Source organism: Scomber japonicus, chromosome 17 (assembly GCF_027409825.1).
Source record: "Scomber japonicus isolate fScoJap1 chromosome 17, fScoJap1.pri, whole genome shotgun sequence".
NCBI classification, from domain to species: domain Eukaryota; kingdom Metazoa; phylum Chordata; class Actinopteri; order Scombriformes; family Scombridae; genus Scomber; species Scomber japonicus.
Genome location: NC_070594.1, coordinates 11,897,142 through 11,920,143, shown reverse-complemented (window position 1 = coordinate 11,920,143; position 23,002 = coordinate 11,897,142). Strand labels below are relative to the sequence as shown.

General features: G+C 39.5%; 3 protein-coding genes and 1 non-coding gene across 6 annotated transcripts; 1 reads left to right on the top strand and 3 right to left on the bottom strand.

Annotated features, from left to right (window-relative positions):
- Positions 1 to 99: 99 nt before the first annotated feature.
- LOC128377319 (cholesterol 24-hydroxylase-like) lies at positions 100 to 7,586 on the bottom strand. Of its 2 annotated transcripts, XM_053337250.1 has the most exons (16): positions 7,516 to 7,586; positions 6,782 to 6,857; positions 6,628 to 6,705; positions 4,374 to 4,455; positions 4,084 to 4,157; positions 3,767 to 3,853; positions 3,402 to 3,540; positions 3,144 to 3,260; positions 2,897 to 3,059; positions 2,503 to 2,568; positions 2,333 to 2,405; positions 2,168 to 2,252; positions 1,863 to 1,973; positions 1,485 to 1,573; positions 1,301 to 1,367; positions 100 to 1,191 (listed from the first exon to the last, which is right to left on the bottom strand). In XM_053337250.1, the coding sequence occupies exons 2-16, from the start codon at positions 6,817 to 6,819 to the stop codon at positions 1,042 to 1,044; spliced, it is 1,419 nt and encodes a 472-aa protein (XP_053193225.1). In that variant the 5' UTR covers positions 6,820 to 6,857; positions 7,516 to 7,586; the 3' UTR covers positions 100 to 1,041. The 2 variants fall into 2 exon arrangements, with proteins under 2 accessions (XP_053193225.1, XP_053193224.1); XM_053337249.1 differs by lacking the exon at positions 7,516 to 7,586 and having other exon boundaries at positions 6,782 to 7,069.
- Positions 7,587 to 8,299: 713 nt separating this feature from the next.
- LOC128377317 (cholesterol 24-hydroxylase-like) lies at positions 8,300 to 16,481 on the bottom strand. Of its 2 annotated transcripts, XM_053337246.1 has the most exons (15): positions 16,270 to 16,481; positions 16,116 to 16,193; positions 12,207 to 12,288; positions 11,922 to 11,995; positions 11,617 to 11,703; positions 11,252 to 11,390; positions 10,993 to 11,109; positions 10,746 to 10,908; positions 10,351 to 10,416; positions 10,181 to 10,253; positions 10,016 to 10,100; positions 9,712 to 9,822; positions 9,514 to 9,602; positions 8,763 to 8,829; positions 8,300 to 8,654 (listed from the first exon to the last, which is right to left on the bottom strand). In XM_053337246.1, exons 1-15 carry the CDS (start codon positions 16,416 to 16,418, stop codon positions 8,505 to 8,507), a joined length of 1,530 nt encoding a protein of 509 aa, XP_053193221.1. In that variant the 5' UTR covers positions 16,419 to 16,481; the 3' UTR covers positions 8,300 to 8,504. The 2 variants fall into 2 exon arrangements, with proteins under 2 accessions (XP_053193221.1, XP_053193223.1); XM_053337248.1 differs by lacking the exons at positions 16,116 to 16,193; positions 16,270 to 16,481 and adding an exon at positions 12,429 to 12,653.
- A 954-nt stretch (positions 16,482 to 17,435) lies between these two features.
- Positions 17,436 to 21,928, bottom strand: LOC128377315 (cholesterol 24-hydroxylase-like). The gene is made up of 15 exons (XM_053337244.1): positions 21,719 to 21,928; positions 21,533 to 21,610; positions 21,268 to 21,349; positions 20,845 to 20,918; positions 20,526 to 20,612; positions 20,199 to 20,337; positions 19,932 to 20,048; positions 19,682 to 19,844; positions 19,313 to 19,378; positions 19,143 to 19,215; positions 18,978 to 19,062; positions 18,674 to 18,784; positions 18,476 to 18,564; positions 17,762 to 17,828; positions 17,436 to 17,645 (listed from the first exon to the last, which is right to left on the bottom strand). Exons 1-15 carry the CDS (start codon positions 21,865 to 21,867, stop codon positions 17,496 to 17,498), a joined length of 1,530 nt encoding a protein of 509 aa, XP_053193219.1. The 5' UTR covers positions 21,868 to 21,928; the 3' UTR covers positions 17,436 to 17,495.
- A 99-nt stretch (positions 21,929 to 22,027) lies between these two features.
- On the top strand, positions 22,028 to 22,100 carry trnat-ugu (transfer RNA threonine (anticodon UGU)). The gene has a single exon. It is a non-coding gene; the product is annotated as a tRNA-Thr (tRNA).
- The last annotated feature ends 902 nt before the right edge of the window (positions 22,101 to 23,002 follow it).

The window sequence follows — 23,002 nt, the reverse complement described above, 5'->3', positions numbered from 1 at the left end:
TCAACGCTGCAATCCATTGTAAATCGGAAGTCAATACTTTTGAGTCGATGTTCCCGGTTTACAGTCTAATGCTTCAATTCATTGTACTCAGGGAAAAGGCAAAGGCAGTTTTATTTATATAGCGCATTTCATACACAATGGCAACTCAATGTGCTTTACATAAAACAGAAAACCATGTAATTTGAGAAACATTAAAACAAACAATTAACCCCCCACACTAATAATAAAAACAAAGTACAGAAAAATAGAAAGAGAGAAATAAAATGCTAGAATAGAGCATTAAATATAAGATTGCAGCATAAAATTATGATTTGCTTTAGTGCAAACAGAAAGATATATCATGGAACTGTTGTGCAAGTCATTTGGCCAATTAACTTATGAATTGTTTCAAAAAGCAAACCACCTAATCAAATCGACATCAGCATTCAACCACATCTTTATTCACCTCTTCATATATTTTTCTTTCAAAAGAATGATGTCTGAAAAGATGAAAAACGTTCAGATGAATAAAAACTTTTGATCCCCTGAAAACAGTTTAATAGGTGCCTGAGACTGTTTTTATAAAGTCACAGCGCCTCCCTGTGTTCACTGTCAGTAAAAGACAGAAACGCAGCAGGTTGAGGACATGAAATCACTGCACAGCAAGCTGAACAAGAAATACAATCAGACTTTCAGGTATTATAATAATCATCAGCACATTAAAGAGAAAAAAAAGTCAGTGTAAAAGCTATTCTGTGTCAATAAAAGCAGTTATTATGGGTCAGTGTTTTTTTCTCATTAGTATAAAAACAGGATATTCAGCAATTCAATACAATGTTATAGGCACTGGCTCAGTGGGTTAAAGAGCTGCAAGTTGAATGTACAATCATCATGATTTAATTTGTATATATTGTGTTTATAACATGTACTGCACAGACTATGTTCTTTACAAAGGATGAGAGCACAGAGCAGTAAACAGTAAGCTAGAATAAAGAAACCAAGCACCCAATTTCATCACAGGCAATGATATGATTGCTTCTCATTTCATGATACTCTAACCATTTATTTCTTGTGATTCCTGTGATTGATAAGGCACACCACGCCACTCTTTGGTCTGAGAGAGCCAGTGTCCAGGATGCCAAAGGACTGTCCCGGAGTCAGGGTGAAGTCAAACCTCTGGAGCAACTTGGCCATTACCACCTTAGCCTCCATCTGTAAACACAACACAACCCATTGGGTTAATTCAGTGTGTTTATACAGTCTGTGGTACTGTTGGTGTGTGTGTTGATTATTTATAAGTCTTCATGTCACCACCACCTACCTGAGCAAAATTCTTTCCCAGGCATGCACGTGGACCAAGGGCAAAGGGGTAATAGCAGTAATAAGGCCTTGTAAAACAGATAATGGGCAGTTAATACAGACCATCTTCTTTTTTTATTTGGGGCAATTCTGTAATATGACGACTGAAAAGATATATCATTAGGTGAAAATTCTAAATTACTTACTTGGGAGCATCTGGGTGAAATCGATCTGGATCAAATGTAAGTGGGTCCTTGAAGAATTTGTCCATCCTACCATTCACATAGGAGCTAAGCTGTATTTCAAAGCAACGTAATAAACGTTTTAATAGTCAAGTCAAGTCAAAGTCTTTATTGTCATTATATTGTGAACAATACAACGAAATTAAAACTGCTGCTCTAATAGTAGGTATTGTTTGTCTGTATTCCAAAAAATGTGAGTTGTGTTGTTGTGTGTGTGTTCTTTAACTGATAAGTACAATCCCTAACGTATATAAAATAGAAACACACTCTAAAAGTTTTTTGGGTTCTGACATTCACATCGTGCTTTCAAGGTACAAACACATTCAGAAGTAAATTACTCACAAAACAGGTGGTTCCTCCAGGTATGTGGATACCATCAATGACAATGTCTTCAAGTAAATCACGAGATGTGCCTGGAGCTGTTGGGTACAACCTCAGGGTCTCTTTTAACACCTGGGGGGGAGGTTACAGTGTGAGGTACACATCTTGAGTCAGTTATTTACTACATGAAGCAAGTGATAGATCCTGGTTTAGCAACTCAACTGCAGATGGCGCCATTTCCCAAAAGAACAGAGTGAGTAAACACATGATCATAGAATGCTTCACCTCCAGAAAGAGCTGAGATATCATTTTCCTATAACATGTACCTGTCCGAGGTAGACCAGTTTACCAAGATCGTCATAGGTTATGTCCTGTTTCATCCCAATGACATCATCCACCTCTTTCATCACTCTGAGGAATAAAGCAATACTCAAGAAATTTGCAGTGCCACAAAGACAATCTGAAACTGTTTTCACTTTATTAGCTCTTACTTCTCCAGTATATCCGGGTGTCTTGCCAGTTCCATGATGCAAAAAGCCAGTTGATTAGCTGTTGTTTCTTGCCCTAAAATGTTACAAATGGCAAAATTAATCTTTCAAATGGAGCACAGTGGCATCATAACATTCCAAGATTCAAAGAGTATTCAACAACATGGTCTCACCAGCAATGAAGAACGTCACAAAATTGTCCAACATCAACTCCTCATCTTCTTTAGTCATGCTTTCCTCTGAAATAATAAGAACATGGGATTGAACAAGTCAATTCTAGTCACCATGTTGGAAAGTCATTGAAAATGCAAATTAAATGACAAATGATCTATTTATATAACCTATCAACTGTATCTACTTGAACAGGTGGTAGCTTAAACTTTAATGATGAAGTTTATGATGCACATATTGAGACGTGGATGCTTGTATTTTATGTTTTTTACTATTCTCTACTTACTTCAAAATCTAAACTCTGTTCTTATCCTGACCATTAAACCTATTTTTACAATTGTCTTGACTCTGTTACAACACAGTGATAAACTGTGTGCTGAACTTTAAGACCATAACCTTTGCCAGCAGATTTGATGATTTGTGTGAGGATATCCTTAGGTACGTCATCGCCATTTTGCATGGCAGTCTTTCTGTTCTGGATCCACTGAGCTCCAGTTGTGCGCAGCAGGCGGCATGCTTCCCTCACTTCATTCATAATTGGTCTGTTCTTTGGGTTAAACTGGAAATGCAGGATTTTTAAGATGTCACACAAGGTTACAAGGTTTCCATACAAACTTAAATCAAACCAAGGGTAAAGTCATACCTCAAAAAAGCTGTCTCGTAAATAGAGCACCATCCCTTTCAGACACATCTCAATGGCTTTAGGGAAAGGTGAATCATCATTATTCTTCATTAGTTCTAAATCCACACCAAAAGCAACCTGAAAGTTATCAAGAGAAGAAACATACATAATGAGATAGTTACAGATTGATTTGACAAACTTTTGTTAAAATGAGACGAAAAGTCCTGTTGGACCAGAGCTACTGCATAGGGAATTGTAAAGCAGACTATGACACAATACCTTGGCAATAACATCTAGAGTGACACAGTTGACAAGGTGGAGCATTTTGGCCTCCGTTTTTTCATCTGCAACCTCTGTAAGTTTACTCATCAGTTTCTCTGCCCTCTCATTGAAGGTGCCCATTAAACCTCTCAGATACCTGGAAATAATGGTAGTTTTAGAAAATGGAATAGCACAGCCAGGACATACTTGCAAGCCTCCACAGATACTCTGAATTAGGATAATTCTGCCCAACAAGCGAAAGAAATTTAAAATGATTGTGAATGAAGTACTGGATATAAGATAAAGGTTGGGCGCATACTCAGTTCCGTCTCTTATGCCAAAGATAATGATCTCACCTCGACTCAAAAATGTAAATAACTCACAAGCTGTTAAAGGCGGGGTCCATGATCCGGCGCTGTTTATACCATAACTCATGGTTCTGTGCTGTTACCAGGCCATTGCCTAAAAACCTTGAAGAGACACATGGAACAAAAATCATTTCTCATTAAGTGAATAGGATTGTTAATGACTGCATATGAGGGAACCTGCAAAGTCACTACCTAGGTCTAACACAACAGACAAATGTACCAAGACAGCTTGTTTCAATTCATCTTCCCTTTTTGACAAATTCTTCCTGAATTCATGTCTGTATTCTTTAGATGTAGACAGTATAAAAAGTACAATTAATCTGATAAATTACCTTTGACCAAACAGGTTGAAGAGTTTCTTGTAGACAACTTTAGCTTTGGGGTACTTTGGGGACATCAAGATTTCCTGAAACCAGAAGAAACATTAAAAAAGTGATGCTTATGCAATGCTACCATGATAGTTTCTCCAAAAGGCTCAATAATTGACACTCTATGGTCATTTTTTGGCAAGGACTTGAAGCATGCATGTCCATGGTGCATTAAACACTATTTACTGAGCCATACCTAAGCCATACCTGATGGTTTAGGTATGGCTAATACTTAAGTGAAGTGAGGTGTTCACCTTGGTTGCCTCTGGACAGGTAGTGATGATCATAACGGTATGCAGAGCATTTATCCTGACAACAGGTCCATAAGTCTCACACCTATAAGCAACATATTAGTTACACGTGAAATTCTCTGCCCAAACTGACACAATAACAACTGAAATATATATTAAACAAATAAGGATACGTGAACACAGACAACATAGAGTCAGGGGGGATCAATTAAAGGAAAAACCAACATGAAGTGTCTTAGTATGGGTTTGGGCCGCCAGAAGAGCTTCATTGCTGCTTTGCATTGCTTATACAAGTCTCTGAAACTCTACTAGAGGGATGAACACCATTATTCCAAAAGATACTCCGTTTGGTTTTTGAGGATGGTGGTGGAGAACTCTCTCTTACAGGTCGGTCCAAAATCTCCCATAGGTGATTTTTTTTAGGACTGCTAAATACTCTTTTACCCACTCTGCTCCTTGGTTTACACCAGCACTATGCCAGCTCAAAACTAAAGGCCGTCGTTTGGAGCACCTTTATATTAAAACTGGCCTTGCAGTTCACAAAGAAATGTACTATAATCACATACTCCAATACAAGGATGCTCTTTCCTCAGCCAAGACCATATACTACACAACCTTAATCAGGACAGCTGATGGGAACACTAGAGCCCTATTATCAACTCTAAACAATATTCTGAAACCACCTGATGCTCTACCACCTCATCTACTCACAGTTACACAGTGTGATACCTTCATGACCTTCTTCAATGCTAATTGAAAATATCCACCAGACACTGACTGCTACTAAAAACTCTGCATCCTCTCTGCACTCTTAGGCTACATCTTCCTTCAGCTCTCCGCTCACCAGTTTCATACTGCCAACTGTCTCTGAAATAAGTGGTCTCATTCATAAATCCAAGTCATCTACCTGCCAGTTAGACCCACTACCTACCCACCTGGTCAAAATCTGCCTACCTGCCCTGTCCACGTTAATAACTGACATCATTCATTCCTCACTGACTTCTGGTGTTGTTCCATCATCACTAAAGACTGCTGCAATAACACCAACACTCAAGAAACCTGGCGCTGATCCGAATGACTTGAACAACTTCCGTCCCATCTCAAACTTGCCATTTCTCTCCAAAATACTAGAAAGAACGATTGCAGCTCAGGTCTACACCCATCTGTCTGACAACAATCTCTATGAACAATTTCGGTCAGGCTTCCGTCCCCTCCACAGCACTGAGACAGCCTCGTATCATAACCAGAACTCCCTCTATTGAACACATCACTCCTGCCCTGCAGTAACTTCACTGGCTCCCTATCAAATCCCGCATTGACTTTAAGATTCTACTCGTCACATTCAAGATCTTTCACAACCTGGCACCATCATATCTCTCTGAACTTATTCACATCTACACACCTTCTCGAACTCTCCGATCCTCCTCTGCCAACCAGCTATTAGCCCCATCTGCCAACTTAACCACCATGGGGTCAAGAGCTTTCAGCCGATCTGCCCCCCGCCTATGGAACTCTCTCCCACCAGACATTCACACTTCAGACTGTGTCTCTACCTTTAAATCCCGCCTGAAAACGCACCTATTCAGAGTGGCCTACTCTGTCTCCCACTAACTATGCAATCTTCATTCTTGTTTATTTACTGTACTAATGCACTTTGTAGTCACATTCATATTTATTCTTTATCTTTGCACTAAATGTCACCTGATTTATATTGTTTGATGTACTGTTGTTGTGTTATATGTGCCTTGTAAGGTGACCTTGGGTACTTTGAATGGCGCCTTTAAATAAAATGCATTATTATGATTATTATTTATAGGTGTTCAATTGAGTTGTGACCTGGTGACTGAGAACGCCATAGCATATTCACTCCCATCACTCCCATCAGGATAGAAATGTTTCATCATGGGATCAGGACAACTTTGTATTGATTTTCATTTACCCAAATCATGCCAGCAAAATGCCCCCCACAGCATAACAATCAACCCTCTTTCAAATTCACTTAGATTTTTTCCTTTTGCCTTCTTGATACAAAAACTTGGCCCACTCAGCTTTTTTTATAAGTGCCACAGAGCATGATTGGATGATAACTGCTTGTTTGTGCCACTCATTGCATCTGTGTGGACGCACTTACTTTCGTTATGTTGTTAGTTATGCAACAAGCCAAAGTCAAATGTTGATCACTGATCTAGGTACAGTATAACAGGCGTTAATCATTAAGTTTTTCACCAACTTTACGTATTATTACGCTTGTGCTTACCATTCCAGCATTTTGTCGTGCATAAATCCTCCACTTCTCATGACCCTGGAAAACGTCGGTAAATGTCCGAAGAGAAAGCTGCAGGTAGATTTTTTGAAAGTGTCAGGTAATGTTGAGATATGTTGGTGGAATTAAAGTAGCCCACTTAACTTACCTGTCTCTCGGTGGCCCGGGTATGTGGTCGTATTTCATGTGAATGTATTTAATGTACAGACAACAACCGAGGAAAGCTACGAAAAACAGAAAGAGGAAAAATATAAACGCTTGAGCGATCCAGCTTAAAAACACTTGAAAAAATGCCATTTTAGTGAGGTAAGTTTCATATACTGAATATGCCAGTTAACAGTGTGTAAGTCCACAGTGAAGTGCTTGGGGAGTGGCGTTGTTAACGCTGCAATTCATTGTAAATCAGAACAGAAGCCAATACTTTTGAGTCGATGTTCCGGGTTTACAATCTAATGCTGCAATTCATTGTGCTCAGGGAAAACCTATGGGGAAAACAGATCACCGACACCGAAAAGTGAAATTTATCGGCCAAATTTAAAGTTGGAATCTTGGGTAAGAAGACCCATCTGGCTCCAGTTCACCAAAAGACACATCCTACCCGAACGTCACAACAACCTGCTTATAGGCTACAGTAAACAAGCAGAATTACCTTTTCATCAATTTAAAAAAAATAAATAACAACTTTATGTAGTGATTGTGTTGTGAAACATGCTTTGACGGCTTTAAAGTTGAGTCCAACTTTAAAGTCCATTGGGGATGCTTCTGTGATGGTACTGACAGGTCGCCCATGGACCTCATGGTGGGGCCCAACTTACTGTTCTCTGATGTGGGCTTGTGTATGTGGTGATCACTACCAGCACTACATGTGCTGGACGTACTTACATCCTCGACACCTGTTCTGTTCCTCTCCTCATCCAGCATGAAGATGATCTCCTTCAGCTCTGAGTTCTCCCTCAGCACAGTCTCCTACTGTCCTGGTTGGCCCCCAGCTCCTTCAGCTTCAGCATATAGGTGTCCATCATTCCAAATGGCACTGGTAGTGTGCATGAACTGGATGCCCTCCGTAATCTAATAGGACAATCCTTTATGGATACGGGAAAGAAGTTATTGGACCAACTTTCTGTCGATTACGACTTGATGATTTTTTGATTGATTACCAATTATTTTCAATCAGGTCCGCGATGCAGAGTCCTGTCAACACAACACACTGCGCTCAATAGCAATGTGCGCCCTCTCCGCTGGACATCGCTCCATTCAAAACGATGGGAAACCAAAAAAAGGCAAGAAATGTGAACTCAAATTAAATCTCGTTTCACTCGAAAACGGCAAATATCAAAGTAAACGTAACAACTCCACCCGCATAAAGCACAGGCTCAGTCCATTTCAAGGAACAATAAGATTGTTCAGCACTGGGAAAATACTAATTATAATAATAAATAACAAAAGTGCACTAGATTATAGTTTCAGACGTTTATGTTTTAATTACAACACACATGTGGCTTGTCACATTCATAAACTTACTGTTAAACATTTGTCAAATTTTCTTTACTTTACAATTTAAGCACAAACGTAGTGCAAACAGAAAAAGATGTATCATGCAACTGTTGTGCAAGTAATTTGCCAAATTAGCCTACTAATTGTTTCAAAAAGCAAACCACCTAATCATTCAACCACATCTTTATGCACCGCTTAAGATATTTTTCTTTCAAAAGAATTATGTGTTTTATGACATGTATTGCAGAGACTATGTTCTTTACAAAGGATGAGAGCACAGAGCGGCAAACAGTAAGCTAGAATAAAGAAACCAAGCACCCAATTTTACCGCAGGCAATGATATGATTGCTTCTCATTTCATGATACTGTGTAACCATTTATTTCTTGTGATTCCTGTGATTGATAAGGCACACCACTCCACTCTTTGGTCTGAGAGTGAAGGTGTCCACGATGTCAAAGGACTGTCCCGGAGTCAAGGTGAAGTCAAACCTCTGGAGCAACTTGGCCATCACCACTTTGGCTTCCATCTGTAAACACAACTCAGTTTGTTTATACAGTGTGTGGTACTGTTGGTGTGTTTGTGAGTGTGTGGGTGTGTGTATTGAGTATTTATGAGTCTGTCTGTCACCACCCACCTGAGCAAAGTTCTGTCCCAGGCATGAGCGTGGACCAAGGGCAAAGGGGTAATAGCAGTAATAAGGCCTTGTAAAACAGACAATAGACAGTTAATACAGACCATCTTCTTCTGTTTTTGTCTGAGGCAATTCTCTAATGTGACGACTAAAGATATACTATATAGACAAACGTATCGGGACACCCAGCCATTACACCTACAGGAGATTTTCTGCCAGACTAAAGTGTGATTCGTCACTCCCCTGCTCCAGAGTCCACTGGCAGCGTACTTTAGGCAAGGCAAGGCAAGGCAGTTTTATTTATATAGCGCATTTCATAGACAATGGCAACTCAATGTGCTTTACAACACTGCATCCAGTTATTGGGTCAACACAACAGAGCATTGGTGACTTTTATGCACCTTGCACCTCAGCACTCGTTGAACCTGTTTTGTGACTTTATTTGGTCTAACATTTGGCCATGGAATATATAGCAGGGAAGAAATATCACGAACCACTGACTTATTGCAAAGGTGGCATCCTGTGACAGTACCATGCTTGAATTCACTGAGCTCTTCAAAACGACCCATTCTTTCACAAATGTCTGTAAATGCAGACTGCATGGCTAGATACTTGATTTTATACACCTGTGGCAATGGGTCTGAAGAAAACACCTGAATTCAAATGATTAATAGGTAGGGCCCAATACGTTTGTCATATACTGTATATTATAATATATCACTAGGTGAAAGTTGTAGGTTTCTGTGTCGCTTACTTGGGAGCATCGGGGTGAAATCGATCTGGATCAAATGTAAGCGGGTCCTTGAAGAATTTGTTCATTCTCGAACTCACATAGGAGCTAAGCTGAATTTCAGAGCAACGTATTAAACATTTTAATAGTAGCTATTATTTGGGTTCTGACATTCACATCCTGCTTTCAAGGTACAAACACATTCAGAAGTAAATTACTCACTAAACAGGTGGTTCCTCCAGGTATGTGGATACCATCAATGACAATGTCTTCAAGTAAATCACGAGATGTACCTGGAGCTGTTGCGTACAACCTCAGGGTCTCTTTTAACACCTGGGGGGAGGTTAAGGTGTGAGGTACATATCTTGAGTCAATTACTTACTACATGAAGCAAGTGATAGATCCTGGTTTAGCAACTCATCTGCAGATGGCGCCATTTCCCAAAAGAACAGAGTGAGTAAACACGTGATCATAGAATGCTTCACCTTCAGAAAGAGCTGAGATATAATTTTCCTATAACATGTACCTGTCCAAGGTAGACCAGTTTACCAAGATCGTCATAGGTTATGTCCTGTTTCATCCCAATGACATCATCCACCTCTTTCGTCACTCTGAGAAATAAAGCAATACTCAAGAAATTTGCGGTGCCACAAAGACAATCTGAAACTGTTTTCACTTTATTAGCTCTTACTTCTCCAGTATATCCGGGTGTCTTGCCAGTTCCATGATGCAAAAAGCCAGTTGATTAGCTGTTGTTTCTTGCCCTAAAATGTTACAAATGGCAAAATTAATCTTTCAAATGGAGCACAGTGGCATCATAACATTCCAGGATTCAAAGAGTATTCAACAACATGGTCTCACCAGCAATGAAGAACGTCACAAAATTGTCCAACATCAACTCCTCATCTTCTTTAGTCATGCTTTCCTCTGAAATAATAAGAACATGGGATTGAACAAGTGAATTCTAGTCACCATGTTGGAAAGTCATTGAAAATGCAAATTAAATGACACATGACCTATTTATATAACCTATCTACTGTATCTACTTTAACAGGTGGCAGCTTAAACTTTAATGATGACGTTTATGATGCACATATTGAGACGTGGATGCTTATATTTTATGTTTTTTACTATTCTCTACTTACTTAAAAATATAAACTCCGTTCTTATCCTGACCATTAAACCTATTTTTACAATTGTCTTGACTCTGTTACAACACAGTGATAAACTGTGTGCTGAACTTTAAAGACCATAACCTTTGCCAGCAGATTTGATGATTTGTGTGAGGATATCCTTGGGTACGTCATCGCCATTTTGCATGGCAGTCTTTCTGTTCTGGATCCACTGAGCTCCAGTTGTGCGCAGCAGGCGGCATGCTTCCTTAACTTCATTCATAAATGATCTGTTCTTTGGGTTAAACTGGAAATGCAGGATTTTTAAGATGTCACACAAGGTTACAAGGTTTCCATACAAACTTAAATTAAACCAAGGGTAAAGTCATACCTCAAAAAAGCTGTCTTGTAAATAGCACACCACTCCTTTCAGACACATCTCAATGGCTTTAGGGAAAGGTGAATCATCATTATTCTTCAGCAGTTCTAAATCCACACCAAAAGCAACCTGAAAAGTTATCAAGAGAAGAAACATACATAATGAGATAGTTACAGATTGATTTGACAAACTTTTGATAAAATGAGATGAAAAGTCCTGTTGGACCAGAGCTACTGCATAGGGAATTGTAAAGCAGACTATGACACAATACCTTGGCAATAACATCTAGAGTGACACAGTTGACAAGGTGGAGCATTTTGGCCTCTGTTTTTTCATCTGCAGCCTCTGTAAGTGTACTCATCAGTTTCTCTGCCCTCTCATTGAAGGTGCCCATTAAACCTCTCAGATACCTGGAAATAACAGTAGTTTTAGAAAATGGAATAGCACAGCCAGGACATACTTGCAAGCCTCCACAGAGACTCTGAATTAGGATAATTCTGCCCAACAAGCAAAAGGAATTTAAAATGATTGTGATTGAAGTACTGGATATAAGATAAAGGTTGGGCGCATACTCTGTTCTGTCTCTTATGCAAAAGATAATGATCTCACCTCGATTTAAAAATGTAAATAACTCACAAGCTGCTAAAGGCGGGGTCCATGATCCGGCGCTGTTTATACCATAACTCATGGTTCTGTGCTGTTACCAGGCCATTGCCTAAAAACCTTGAAGAGACACATGGAACAAAAATCATTTCTCATTAAGTGAATAGGATTGTTAATGACTGCATATAAGGGAACCTGCAAAGTCACTACCTAGGTCTAACACAACAGACAAATGTACCAAGACAGCTTGTTTCAATTCATCTTCCTTTTTTGACAAATTCTTCCTGAATTCATTAGATGTAGACAGTATAAAAAGTACAATTAATCTGATAAATTACCTTTGACCAAACAGGTTGAAGAGTCTCTTGTAGAGAAATTTAGCTTTGGGGTACTTTGGGGACATCAAGATTTCCTGAAACCAGAAGAAACATTAAAAAGTGATGCTTATGCAATGCTACCATGATAGTTTCTCCAGTCCAAAAGGCTCAATAATTGGCACGCTATGGTCATTTTTTGGCAAGGACTTGAAGCATGCATGTCCATGGTGCATTAAACACTATTTATTGTGGAACTGATGGCTTAGGTATGGCTACACAAATACTTAAGTGAAGTGCGGTGTTCACCTTGGTTGCCTCTGGACAGGTAGTGGTGATCATAACGATATGCAGAGCATTTATCCTGACAACAGGTCCGTAAGTCTCACACCTATAAGCAACATATTAGTTACACGTGAAATTCTCTGCCCAAACTAACACAAAAACAACTGAAATATATATTTAACAAATAAAGATACGTGAACACAGACAACATAGAGTCAGGGGGGATCAATTAAAGGAAAAACCAACATGAAGTGTCTTAGTATGCATTTGGGCCGCCAGAAGAGCTTCATTGCTGCTTTGCATTGATTCTACAAGTCTCTGAAACTCTACTAGAGGGATGAACACCATTATTCCAAAAGACACTCCCTCATTTGGTGTTTGAGGACGGTGGTGGAGAACTCTCTCTTACAGGTCAGTCCAAAATCTCCCATAGGTGTTCAATTGAGTTGTGACCTGGTGACTGTGAACGCCATAGCATATTCGAGAGAGGGCAGGCTCAATTTGCGGCAGCGGCATCTTCCGCGGCATTTCTTGCGGCACCCAGAGATGCCGCAGAAAGTGCCGCTGGCTGCCGCCGGCAGCGGCACTTTCCGCGGCATTTCTTGCGGCACCCAGAGATGCCGCAGCTAGATGTCGCTTGTAGGCACTTTCCGTGGCATTTTTTGCGGCATTTTCTGCGGCATTTCTTGCGGCACCCACAGATGCCGCAACTAGATGTCGGTAGTAGGCACTTTACGCGGCAATGATTTCATGACTGTGGCATGGTTTTAGGCTTTAGATGGCAATTTACAGACATGTCAACGTTAGAAAATAATTATGTTTTGATGCCACACATGTTAAACGTAGCCTAAAGAATACATATAGAATGGTTGCCATGTTTGGGTTTCCCTGTCCTCATCTTTCTTTATCCACTATAACTAAAATGGACGTGTGCTAAGGCAATACTTACAATAAGATTTGTGACACTTTATGACACAATGAGACTGCGTCACATTTTTAACATCAGCTTTTTAGGCAATTGGTCTATAATACTGATAAACGGATTTGTGTATTTTTGTTATAGTGTTGGAGATATGTGACATAATAAGAGGCAAGGCCTACTAAAATAGCCTATACTTAATTTTTATGAGAGATTTTTTTTTTAATTATGGAAAATTGTGTATAAAACCGCATTTTTAAATATCATAACCTACTTTGGAGAGTTACCTGTCACACCTGGCAACCCGAGAGCGTGTCAAATCATTTTGACGACTGCCCACTCATTTGTCACATCAGCGTACGACTGTCAGTCCTGTATTTCAAATCCCTAAAGAGACATTGACGACTGGAGAAACATAGGTAAGTCATAATCAATTTAGTCAAATGTGTGCCTTGATTTTAGTTGTATAATTTAAAGCGTCTGCTATTTCCACTCAAGTAATTTGACAATTAAAATAATACCACAACTACAGCATAATGAAAACGTGACTTCACTCTATTTATTGTTATTTGGTTTTTAGGTTTTGATCCGGTGGTTGCAAACAAGCAGCAACATGTGCCGATATCGAGCTGAAAAAGTGCTTCAGGAGTGCTCAACTACCTGGGAAGAGCAAAGGTACACAACTTATTTGCAGTGTGGGTGTAGATGCCAAATTTGTGCCAGTAAATAATTTATGGCGCTAGTTGTGGCATAAAGTGGTTTTGCATCAATACACTTAACCTATATAATTTCTTTTTTATTTTCCAGTGCTGAAGATATGATAACAGCAGACACAGAGGAAGAGGTAACAAGTTACTATTTCTGCACCTAACAAAAGAGCTTTACATATTGGCTCTCAGAAAGTACTGCTGCATCTTATTGTGAAATGAAAAAGTAATTTTGTATTACAGGTTTATGTTATAGCCCACTTAACTTGATCAGTAGTGAGTGCTGATTGGGGGAAGCCATACAGCACATTTAGAGACACCATATATCAAAAATATTAAATGTCACAGATATCTAAACATTTTGCCAGATCCATTATTGTATATTGTAAAAGTGGATCTAAACAAATACAAAATTGGTAGATGAAATCCATACATCTATCTGCTGTTGCTTATCCGGAAAAAGATCACAATGGTAACTTATTGGAAATTGAGATATTCATCACCTCAGCAACACCTTACAGGTCCTCCTTATTACGTACAAGTTATGAACTAGGCTCTATTGGTTAATGGTGTGCAATTAAAAAATTCAAAATTTTAACCCTATTTGAGAATGACATCCATACCTGGACCATGTTTTCATCTTCACTGCAGCAAAATGTGTTTCTCCGCGATGTTGTGGCAGCTGCAGACTGGTGCAAAAAGAGATCCTTTGAAGGACAATTGAAACTGCCAGCGGTTCTTTCAATGGACAACAAAGAAAAAAAGGACCTGCTGGAGGAACTGAAAGTGTGGAACGAGGACTACGACGAATGTTCTCCAGCAGAACACCTCACATTTGTGTTTGGAAAAAAGACCGAATATGACACTTTCAATCAGGAATTGATAGATAAAATGGACTTGAAAGTGTGGGCTAGATTTGAAGATTAATGTGCTTTATGCACACATCCACTACTTACTGAATTTCAGCCTGCTCCTGGTTTCCCGTCCTACAAACGGATTAATCCAGGTGTGTCTGACCAAAAGTTGAGGTCAGACACACCTGGATTAATCCGTTTGTCCAATAATGTAGGACGGGAAACCAGGAGCAGGCTGAAATTCAGTAAGTAGTGGATGTGTGCATATAGCTCTCTCTCTCTCTCTCTCTCTCTCTCTCTCTCTCTCTCTCTCTCTCTCACACACACACAACCTTGTTCAATTGTTGTGTTTGTTTCTTTTTGTTAATAAATTTTTATGGAAAACATTGCAAGGCTATTAATTGAAACCATAAAAATGTAATTTCAAGGGTTGAATTCATCAAAATTACGTATGCTTAAAGTTAGGAACAGGGCAGAAATGAAGAGAATTATTAAAAATAATAATAAATAAACAGCAGAAAAAATCTATTAATCTGTTTGGCTATAATTTTGAGATGTTTCGTGGTTGATGGTTTATCTGGACAAATTGTAGTAGGCTATAATTTGGATATCATTGCTAAATACTTCCTCAGGTTTCCCCGAAATTCAAACTAATAGCCTATCCCGCACTTAGGCTATTATCATCTGCCCCGTCCCCCTACGTGTTCCTCCATGCTCCAGCACATGGTGACACAAGCATTATCCCCCGGCACACAGCGGCTTGCCGTATCACATAATTGCACCCAGCAGCCGCGGCATCTCTGGGTGCTGCAAAAAATGCCACGGAAAGTGCCGCAAAAAATGCCACAGAAAGTGCCTACTAGCGACATCTAGCCGCGGCATCTGTGGGTGCCGCAAGAAATGCCGCAGAAAATGCCGCAAAAAATGCCACGGAAAGTGCCTACTAGCGACATCTAGCTGCGGCATCTCTGGGTGCCGCAAGAAATGCCGCGGAAGATGCCGCTGCCGGCGGCAGCCAGCGGCACTTTCTGCGGCATCTCTGGGTGCCGCAAGAAATGCCGCGGAAGATGCCGCTGCCGCAAATTGAGCCAGCCCCTACTGGCATATTCATGCCCTATGGATGGGGTCATTGTCATCCCAAAGGAGACCACTCCCATCAGGGTAGATATGTTTCATCATGGGATCAGGACAACTTTGTATTGATTTTCATTGACCCAAATCATGCCAGCAAAATTCCCCCCACAGCATAACAATCAACCCTCTTTCAAAGTCACTTAGATTTTTTCCTCTTGCCTTCTTGATACAAAAACTTGGCCCACACAGCTTTTTTTTATAAGTGCCACAGAGCATGATTGGATGATAACTGCTTGTTTGTGCCACTCATTGCATCTGTGTGGACGCATTTACTTTCGTCATGTTGTTCGTTACGCAACATTATTACGCTTGTGCTTACCATTCCAGCATTTTGTCGTGCATAATTCCTCCACTTCTCATTACTCTTAAAAACGTCGGTGTATGTCCGAAGAGAAAGCTGCAGGTAGATTTTTAAAAAGTGTCAGGTAATGTTGAGATATGTTGGTGGAATTAAAGTAACCCACTTAACTTACCTGTCTCTCGGTGGCCCGGGTATGTGGTCATATTTCATATGAATGTATTTAATGTACAGACAATAACCGAGGAAAGCTACGAAAAACAGAAAGAGGAAAAATATAAACGCTTGAGCGATCCAGCTTAAAAACACTTGAAAAACTGCCATTTTAACAGTGTGCAAGTCCACAGTGAAGTGTATGCGGAGTGGCGTTGTCAACGCTGCAATCCATTGTAAATCGGAAGTCAATACTTTTGAGTTGATGTTCCCGGTTTACAGTCTAATGCTTCAATTCATTGTACTCAGGGAAAAGGCAAAGGCAGTTTTATTTATATAGCGCATTTCATACACAATGGCAACTCAATGTGCTTTACATAAAACAGAAAACCATGTAATTTGAGAAACATTAAAACATACAATTAACCCCCCACACTAATAATAAAAATAAAGTACAGACAAATAGAAAGAGACAAATAAAATGCTAGAATAGAGCATTAAATATAAGATTGCAGCATAAAATTATGATTTGCTATAGTGCAAACAGAAAGATATATCATGCAACTGTAGTGCAATTCATTTGCCTACTAATGTTTCAAAATGTAAACCACCTAATCAAATCGACATCAGCATTCAACCACATCTTTATTCACCTCTTAATATATTTTTCTTTCAAAAGAATGTCTGAAAGGATGAAAAACGTTCAGATGAATACATATTTTGACCCTCTGAAAACAACAGTTTAATAGGTGCCTGAGACTGTTTTTACAAAGTCACAGCGCCTCCCTGTGTTCACTGTCAGTAAAAGACAGAAACGCAGCAGGTTGAGAACATGAAATCACTGCACAGCAAGCTGAACAAGAAATACAATCACACTTTCAGGTATTATAATAATCATCAGCACATTAAAGTGAAAAAAGTCAGTGTAAAAGCTATTCAGTGTCAATAAAAGCAGTTATTATGGGTCAGTGTTTTTTTCTCATTAGTATAAAAACAGGATATTCAGCAATTCAATACAGTGTTATAGGCACTGGCTCAGTGGGTTAAAGAGCAGCAAGTTAAATGTACAATCATAATAATTTGATTTGTATATATTATGTTTATAACATGTATTGCACAGACTATGTTCTTTACAAAGGATGAGAGCACAGAGCGGTAAACAGTAGGCTAGAATAAAGAAACCAAGTACCCAATTTCACCACAGGCAATGATATGATTTCTTCTCATTTCATGATACTGTGTTACCATTTATTTCTTGTGATTCCTGTGATTGATAAGGCACACCACGCCACTCTTTGGTCTGAGAGTGCCCGTGTCCTGGATGTCAAAGGACTGTCCCGGAGTCAGGGTGAAGTCAAACCTCTGGAGCAACTTGGCCATCACCACTTTGGCCTCCATCTGTAAACACAACTCAGTGTGTTTATACAGTGTGTGGTACTGTTGGTGTGTTTGTGAGTGTGTGAGTGTGTGGGTGTGTGTATTGAGTATTTATAAGTCTGTCTGTCACCACCCACCTGAGCAAAGTTCTGTCCCAGGCATGATCGTGGACCAAGGGCAAAGGGGTAATAGCAGTAATAAGGCCTTGTAAAACAGACAATAGACAGTTAATATAGACCATCTTCTTCTGTTTTTGTCCGAGGCAATTCTCTAATGTGACGACTGAAGATATACTATATAGACAAACGTATCGGGACACCCAACCATTACACCTACAGGAGATTTTCTGCCAGACTAGTGTGATTCGTCGAAGTGTGATTCGTCACTCCCCTGCTCCAGAGTCCAGTGGCAGCGTGCTTTACAACACTGCATCCAATGCTTGGCATTGTGCTTGAAGTTTGGAACTCTGCAGTTATTGAGTCAACACAACAGAGCATTGGTGACTTTTATACACCTTGCGCCTCAGCACTCATTGAACCTGTTTTGTGACTTTATTTGGTCTAACATTTGACCATGGAATATATAGCAGGGAAGAAATATCACCAACCGACTTATTGCAAAGTGGCATCCTGTGACAGTACCATGCTTGAATTCACTGAGCTCTTCAAAATGACCCATTCTTTCACAAATGTGTTTAAATGCAGACTGCATGATTTTATACACCTGTGGCAATGGGTCTGAAGAAAACACCTGAATTCAAATGATTAATAGGTAGGGCCCAATACGTTTGTCATATACTGTATATCATAATATATCACTAGGTGAAAATTGTAGGTTTCTGTGTCACTTACTTGGGAGCATCGGGGTGAAATCGATCTGGATCAAATGTAAGCGGGTCCTTGAAGAATTTGTCCATTCTCGAACTCACATAGGAGCTAAGCTGAATTTCAGAGCAACGTATTAAACATGTTAATAGTAGCTATTATTTGGGTTCTGACATTCACATCCTGCTTTCAAGGTACAAACACATTCAGAAGTAAATTACTCACAAAACAGGTGGTTCCTCCAGGTATGTGGATACCATCAATGACAATGTCTTCAAGTATATCACGAGATGTGCCTGGAGCTGTTGGGTACAACCTAAGGGTCTCTTTTAACACCTGGGGGGAGGTTACAGTGTGAGGTACACATCTTGAATCAGTTACTTACTACATGAAGCAAGTCATAGATCCTGGTTTAGCAACTAAACTGCAGATGGCGCCATTTCCCAAAAGAACAGAGTGAGTAAACACATGATCATAGAATGCTTCACCTCCAGAAAGAGCTGAGATATCATTTTCCTATAACATGTACCTGTCCGAGGTAGACCAGTTTACCAAGATCGTCATAGGTTATGTCCTGTTTCATCCCAATGACATCATCCACCTCTTTCATCACTCTGAGGAATAAAGCAATACTCAAGAAATTTGCAGTGCCACAAAGACAATCTGAAACTGTTTTCACTTTATTAGCTCTTACTTCTCCAGTATATCCGGGTGTCTTGCCAGTTCCATGATGCAAAAAGCCAGTTGATTAGCTGTTGTTTCTTGCCCTAAAATGTTACAAATGGCAAAATTAATCTTTCAAATGGAGCACAGTGGCATCATAACATTCCAAGATTCAAAGAGTATTCAACAACATGGTCTCACCAGCAATGAAGAACGTCACAAAATTGTCCAACATCAACTCCTCATCTTCTTTAGTCATGCTTTCCTCTGAAATAATAAGAACATGGGATTGAACAAGTCAATTCTAGTCACCATGTTGGAAAGTCATTTAAAATGCAAATTAAATGACACATGATCTATTTACATGACCTATCTACTGTATCTACTTGAACAGGTGGTAGCTTAAAATTTAATGATGAAGTTTTTTTTCCATTCCCTACTTTCTTAAAACTCTAAACTCTGTACTTATAAATACCATATAACCTATTTTTACAAGTGTCTTGACTCTGTTACAACACAGTGATAAACGGTGTGCTTAACTGATCAAATCTGAACTTTAAAGACCATAACCTTTGCCAGCGGATTTGATGATTTGTGTGAGGATATCCTTGGGTACGTCATCGCCATTTTGCATGGCAGTCTTTCTGTTCTGGATCCACTGAGCTCCAGTTGTGCGCAGCAGGCGGCATGCTTCCCTCACTTCATTCATAAATGATCTGTTTTTTGGTTTAAACTGAAATGCAGGATTTTTAAGATGTCACACAAGGTTACACGGTTTCAACCATACAAACTATAGAATAAACCAAGGGTAAAGTCATACCTCAAAAAAGCGGTCTCGTACATAGCACACCATCCCTTTCAGACACATCTCAATGGCTTTAGGGAAAGGTGAATCATCATCATTCTTCATTAGTTCTAAATCCACACCAAAAGCAACCTGAAAGTTATCAAGAGAAGAAATGTATAATGAGATAGTTACAGCTTGATTTGACAAGCTTTTGATAAAATGAGATGAAAATCCTGCTCTAAAATTAGATGCTCCATAGCAACTGCAAAGGAAACTGTAAAAAAGGCTATGACACAATACCTTGGTAATAACATCAAGAGTGACACAGTTGACAAGGTGGAGCATTTTGGCCTCTGTTTTTTCATCTGCAGCCTCTGTAAGTGTACTCATCAGTTTCTCTGCCCTCTCATTGAAGGTGCCCATTAAACCTCTCAGATACCTGGAAATAACAGTAGTTTTAGAAAATGGAATAGCACAGCCAGGACATACTTGCAAGCCTCCACAGATATCTCTGAATTAGGATAATTCTGCCCAACAAGCAAAAGGAATGGTTGGGCACATACTCAGTTCTGTCTCTTATGCCAAAGATAATGATCTCACCTCGACTTAAAAATGTAAATAACTCACAAGCTGCTAAAGGCGGGGTCCATGATCCGGCGCTGTTTATACCATAACTCATGGTTCTGTGCTGTTACCAGGCCATTGCCTAAAAACCTTGAAGAGAGACATGGGGGGACAAAAATCATTTCTCAGATTGTTAATGACTGCATATAAGGGAACAATGAAGTGAACCTCCAAAGTCATTACCTCTGACACTACAGCCACATACACTAAGACTACTTTTTTCACATCTCACATCCTTTTTTTGTCAAATTCTTCCTGTGCTCCTGTCCGTATTCTTTAGATGTAGACAGTATAAAAAAGTACAACTAATCTGATAAATTACCTTTGACCAAACAGGTTGAAGAGTCGCTTGTAGAGAAATCTATCTTTGGGGTACTTTGGGGACATCAAGATTTCCTGAAATTGGAGTGAACATTAAAATCAGTGATGTGTATGAAATATTGCCATATTTTCTCCAAAAAGCTCAATAGCTGCACTCTATTGTAGTTTTTGGCATGGCCTTCAAGCAAAGAAGGGCATTATACACTGTTTATTGTGCAATGCTTATGTAATGATGACTCATACTGCACAAATACTTTTGTATTTTTTAAAATGTTTTATTTATTCAGACTGTAATGTGTCTACTTGTCTGTAGTTTTTTGATACTGTAAATAATTATGTTTACTGTGTGTACCACTGGAGACACTTAATTTCGTATACACTGTGCAATAAGACGCTGAAACAGATTGTAAAGTGAGGGGTTTACCTTGGTCGCCTCTGGACAAGTAACGCCGATAATAACCATATGCAGAATATTTATCCTGTAAACATGTCCGTAAGTCTCAGACCTGTAAACATACACGAGTTGCACATTAAATTATTTTACACATTAAATGACACGTGTGTATTACCAACGTCAACTTGTGCTCACTGCCTGAGCTTGCTAAAGCAGCCTATAGTGTTAAAGCATTTCCATACTGGTGGTGCCAAACCTAAAACTTTTTCCACTTTGTTTGTTGCATTATTATTACCATTTCAGAAATGTATCGTGTATATTTCCGCCACTTGTCATGACCTTCACAAACGTTGGTGAATGTCCAAACAAAAAGCTGTGGGTAGAAAAACAATGTCAGGTAAAGCTTAATTTTGAACAGCTTTAGCTAACGATACACACGGCAGCAAGGAGTAGAGTTGAAAGAACAACGCATTTAACTCACCTGTTTCTCGGCGGCCCGGGTATGTGGTCATATTTCATATGAGTGTATTTAATGTACAGACAATAACCGAGAAACGCTATGAAGACCAAAATGAGGAGATATAAAAGCGCTTCCGTAGCCCAGTTTAAAAACACACGGGAAACTGCCATTTTGGCGAGGCAAGTCTCACAGTCTGTCTGTGGATTAGGAAGTCCACACCGACTGAAAGGTAAGTGAAGGGTTAGGCAGTCCACGGCTTTTAACTACGTCATTTCAATATTATCTTTGACCATTTTAAATTGTTTTCGTACAGCTGAACACAGCGGAACAGGCTCCATAGCTCAGTGGTTAGAGCACTGGTCTTGTAAACCAGGGGTCGCGAGTTCGATCCTCGCTGGGGCCTGTGGCTGGGAAACATGCTTTTCTTCTTTGTCAGTTCTGTTTTAGGGAGACCATGTTTCTTTTTATGGGTCTCACCTTCAGTTATTAATGGTAATAGACTTGTTAAGCGTCGACACCAACGGAAAAAAAACACTCGTGGTGTTATCACTTATTATTGGCCAGCTAATTTCACATAGCTTTACCTTTACAAACGAAAAGGTAGGTTGTGTTGGTTGCTCCTTTGTTTATACTGTTGTTCGGCCACAGCTTTTTTGATACAGATTAGACATTTTTTTCGGTTGTTGCAATGCTCTTAGTGATTACCACAGCCATTTCACCAACAAAAAAAAAGACTGATGATACTAATTATCACAGAGAATGCCTGCCCAGAGTTTCAAGCAGTTATCATCATAAAGAGGAAATCAGAATTCGTCACTTGCAGACATTTAATTTACATTACAGGCCAACTGAGTAAATTTGAGATATTTTGCACATGATGACATTTAAAAGTAAAACTATGTTGTAGCACTTGCGTCAGAGGGAAAATGCATCAGGAATATACAACCAGTGTCTTACTGCATTTACAAGTCCCAAATAATTAATGAAGCATTATTAGGACTATGAGTCATGCACCCACTAAATAATATGTTGCACGGGTGAATAACAGTTTTCACAACTTTAAAAACTTTGAACAAAAATGTACTGTCTCCCACTTCAGAGTTCATCCCTCACCCATCAGTTTCAGCATGGAAATCCTCCATGATTCAAAATAGGACCAATATTGCCAACCAGAGCATAGAACTACGTAGTTAGATGCACTTTACACATCAGATTCCGCCTGCTTTCTCTTCAACTGGTGAAGCGGGAAACCCTAACGCTGTTTATACAATTACACCCATCTCCAGGAGCACTGCAGTAACAGGG

What these genes read in the sequence shown, in the direction of transcription:
- LOC128377317 (XM_053337246.1), bottom strand. Translation starts at nt 16,418, where the DNA reads ATGGCAGTTTTTCAAGTGTTTTTAAGCTGGATCGCTCAAGCGTTTATA. An exon ending in CATCAAATCTGCTGGCAAAG is followed by an intron (nt 10,417 to 10,745) that starts GTTATGGTCTTT and finishes TTATTATTTCAG; the next exon opens with AGGAAAGCATGACTAAAGAA. An exon ending in TGGGACAGAACTTTGCTCAG is followed by an intron (nt 8,655 to 8,762) that starts GTGGGTGGTGAC and finishes TTGTGTTTACAG; the next exon opens with ATGGAAGCCAAAGTGGTGAT.
- LOC128377315 (XM_053337244.1), bottom strand. Translation starts at nt 21,867, where the DNA reads ATGGCAGTTTCCCGTGTGTTTTTAAACTGGGCTACGGAAGCGCTTTTA. An exon ending in TTCAACCTGTTTGGTCAAAG is followed by an intron (nt 20,613 to 20,844) that starts GTAATTTATCAG and finishes TCTCTCTTCAAG; the next exon opens with GTTTTTAGGCAATGGCCTGG. An exon ending in CTCTTGATGTTATTACCAAG is followed by an intron (nt 20,049 to 20,198) that starts GTATTGTGTCAT and finishes GATAACTTTCAG; the next exon opens with GTTGCTTTTGGTGTGGATTT.
- LOC128377319 (XM_053337249.1), bottom strand. Translation starts at nt 6,930, where the DNA reads ATGGCATTTTTTCAAGTGTTTTTAAGCTGGATCGCTCAAGCGTTTATA. An exon ending in CATCAAATCTGCTGGCAAAG is followed by an intron (nt 2,569 to 2,896) that starts GTTATGGTCTTA and finishes TTATTATTTCAG; the next exon opens with AGGAAAGCATGACTAAAGAA. An exon ending in TGGGAAAGAATTTTGCTCAG is followed by an intron (nt 1,192 to 1,300) that starts GTAGGTGGTGGT and finishes TTGTGTTTACAG; the next exon opens with ATGGAGGCTAAGGTGGTAAT.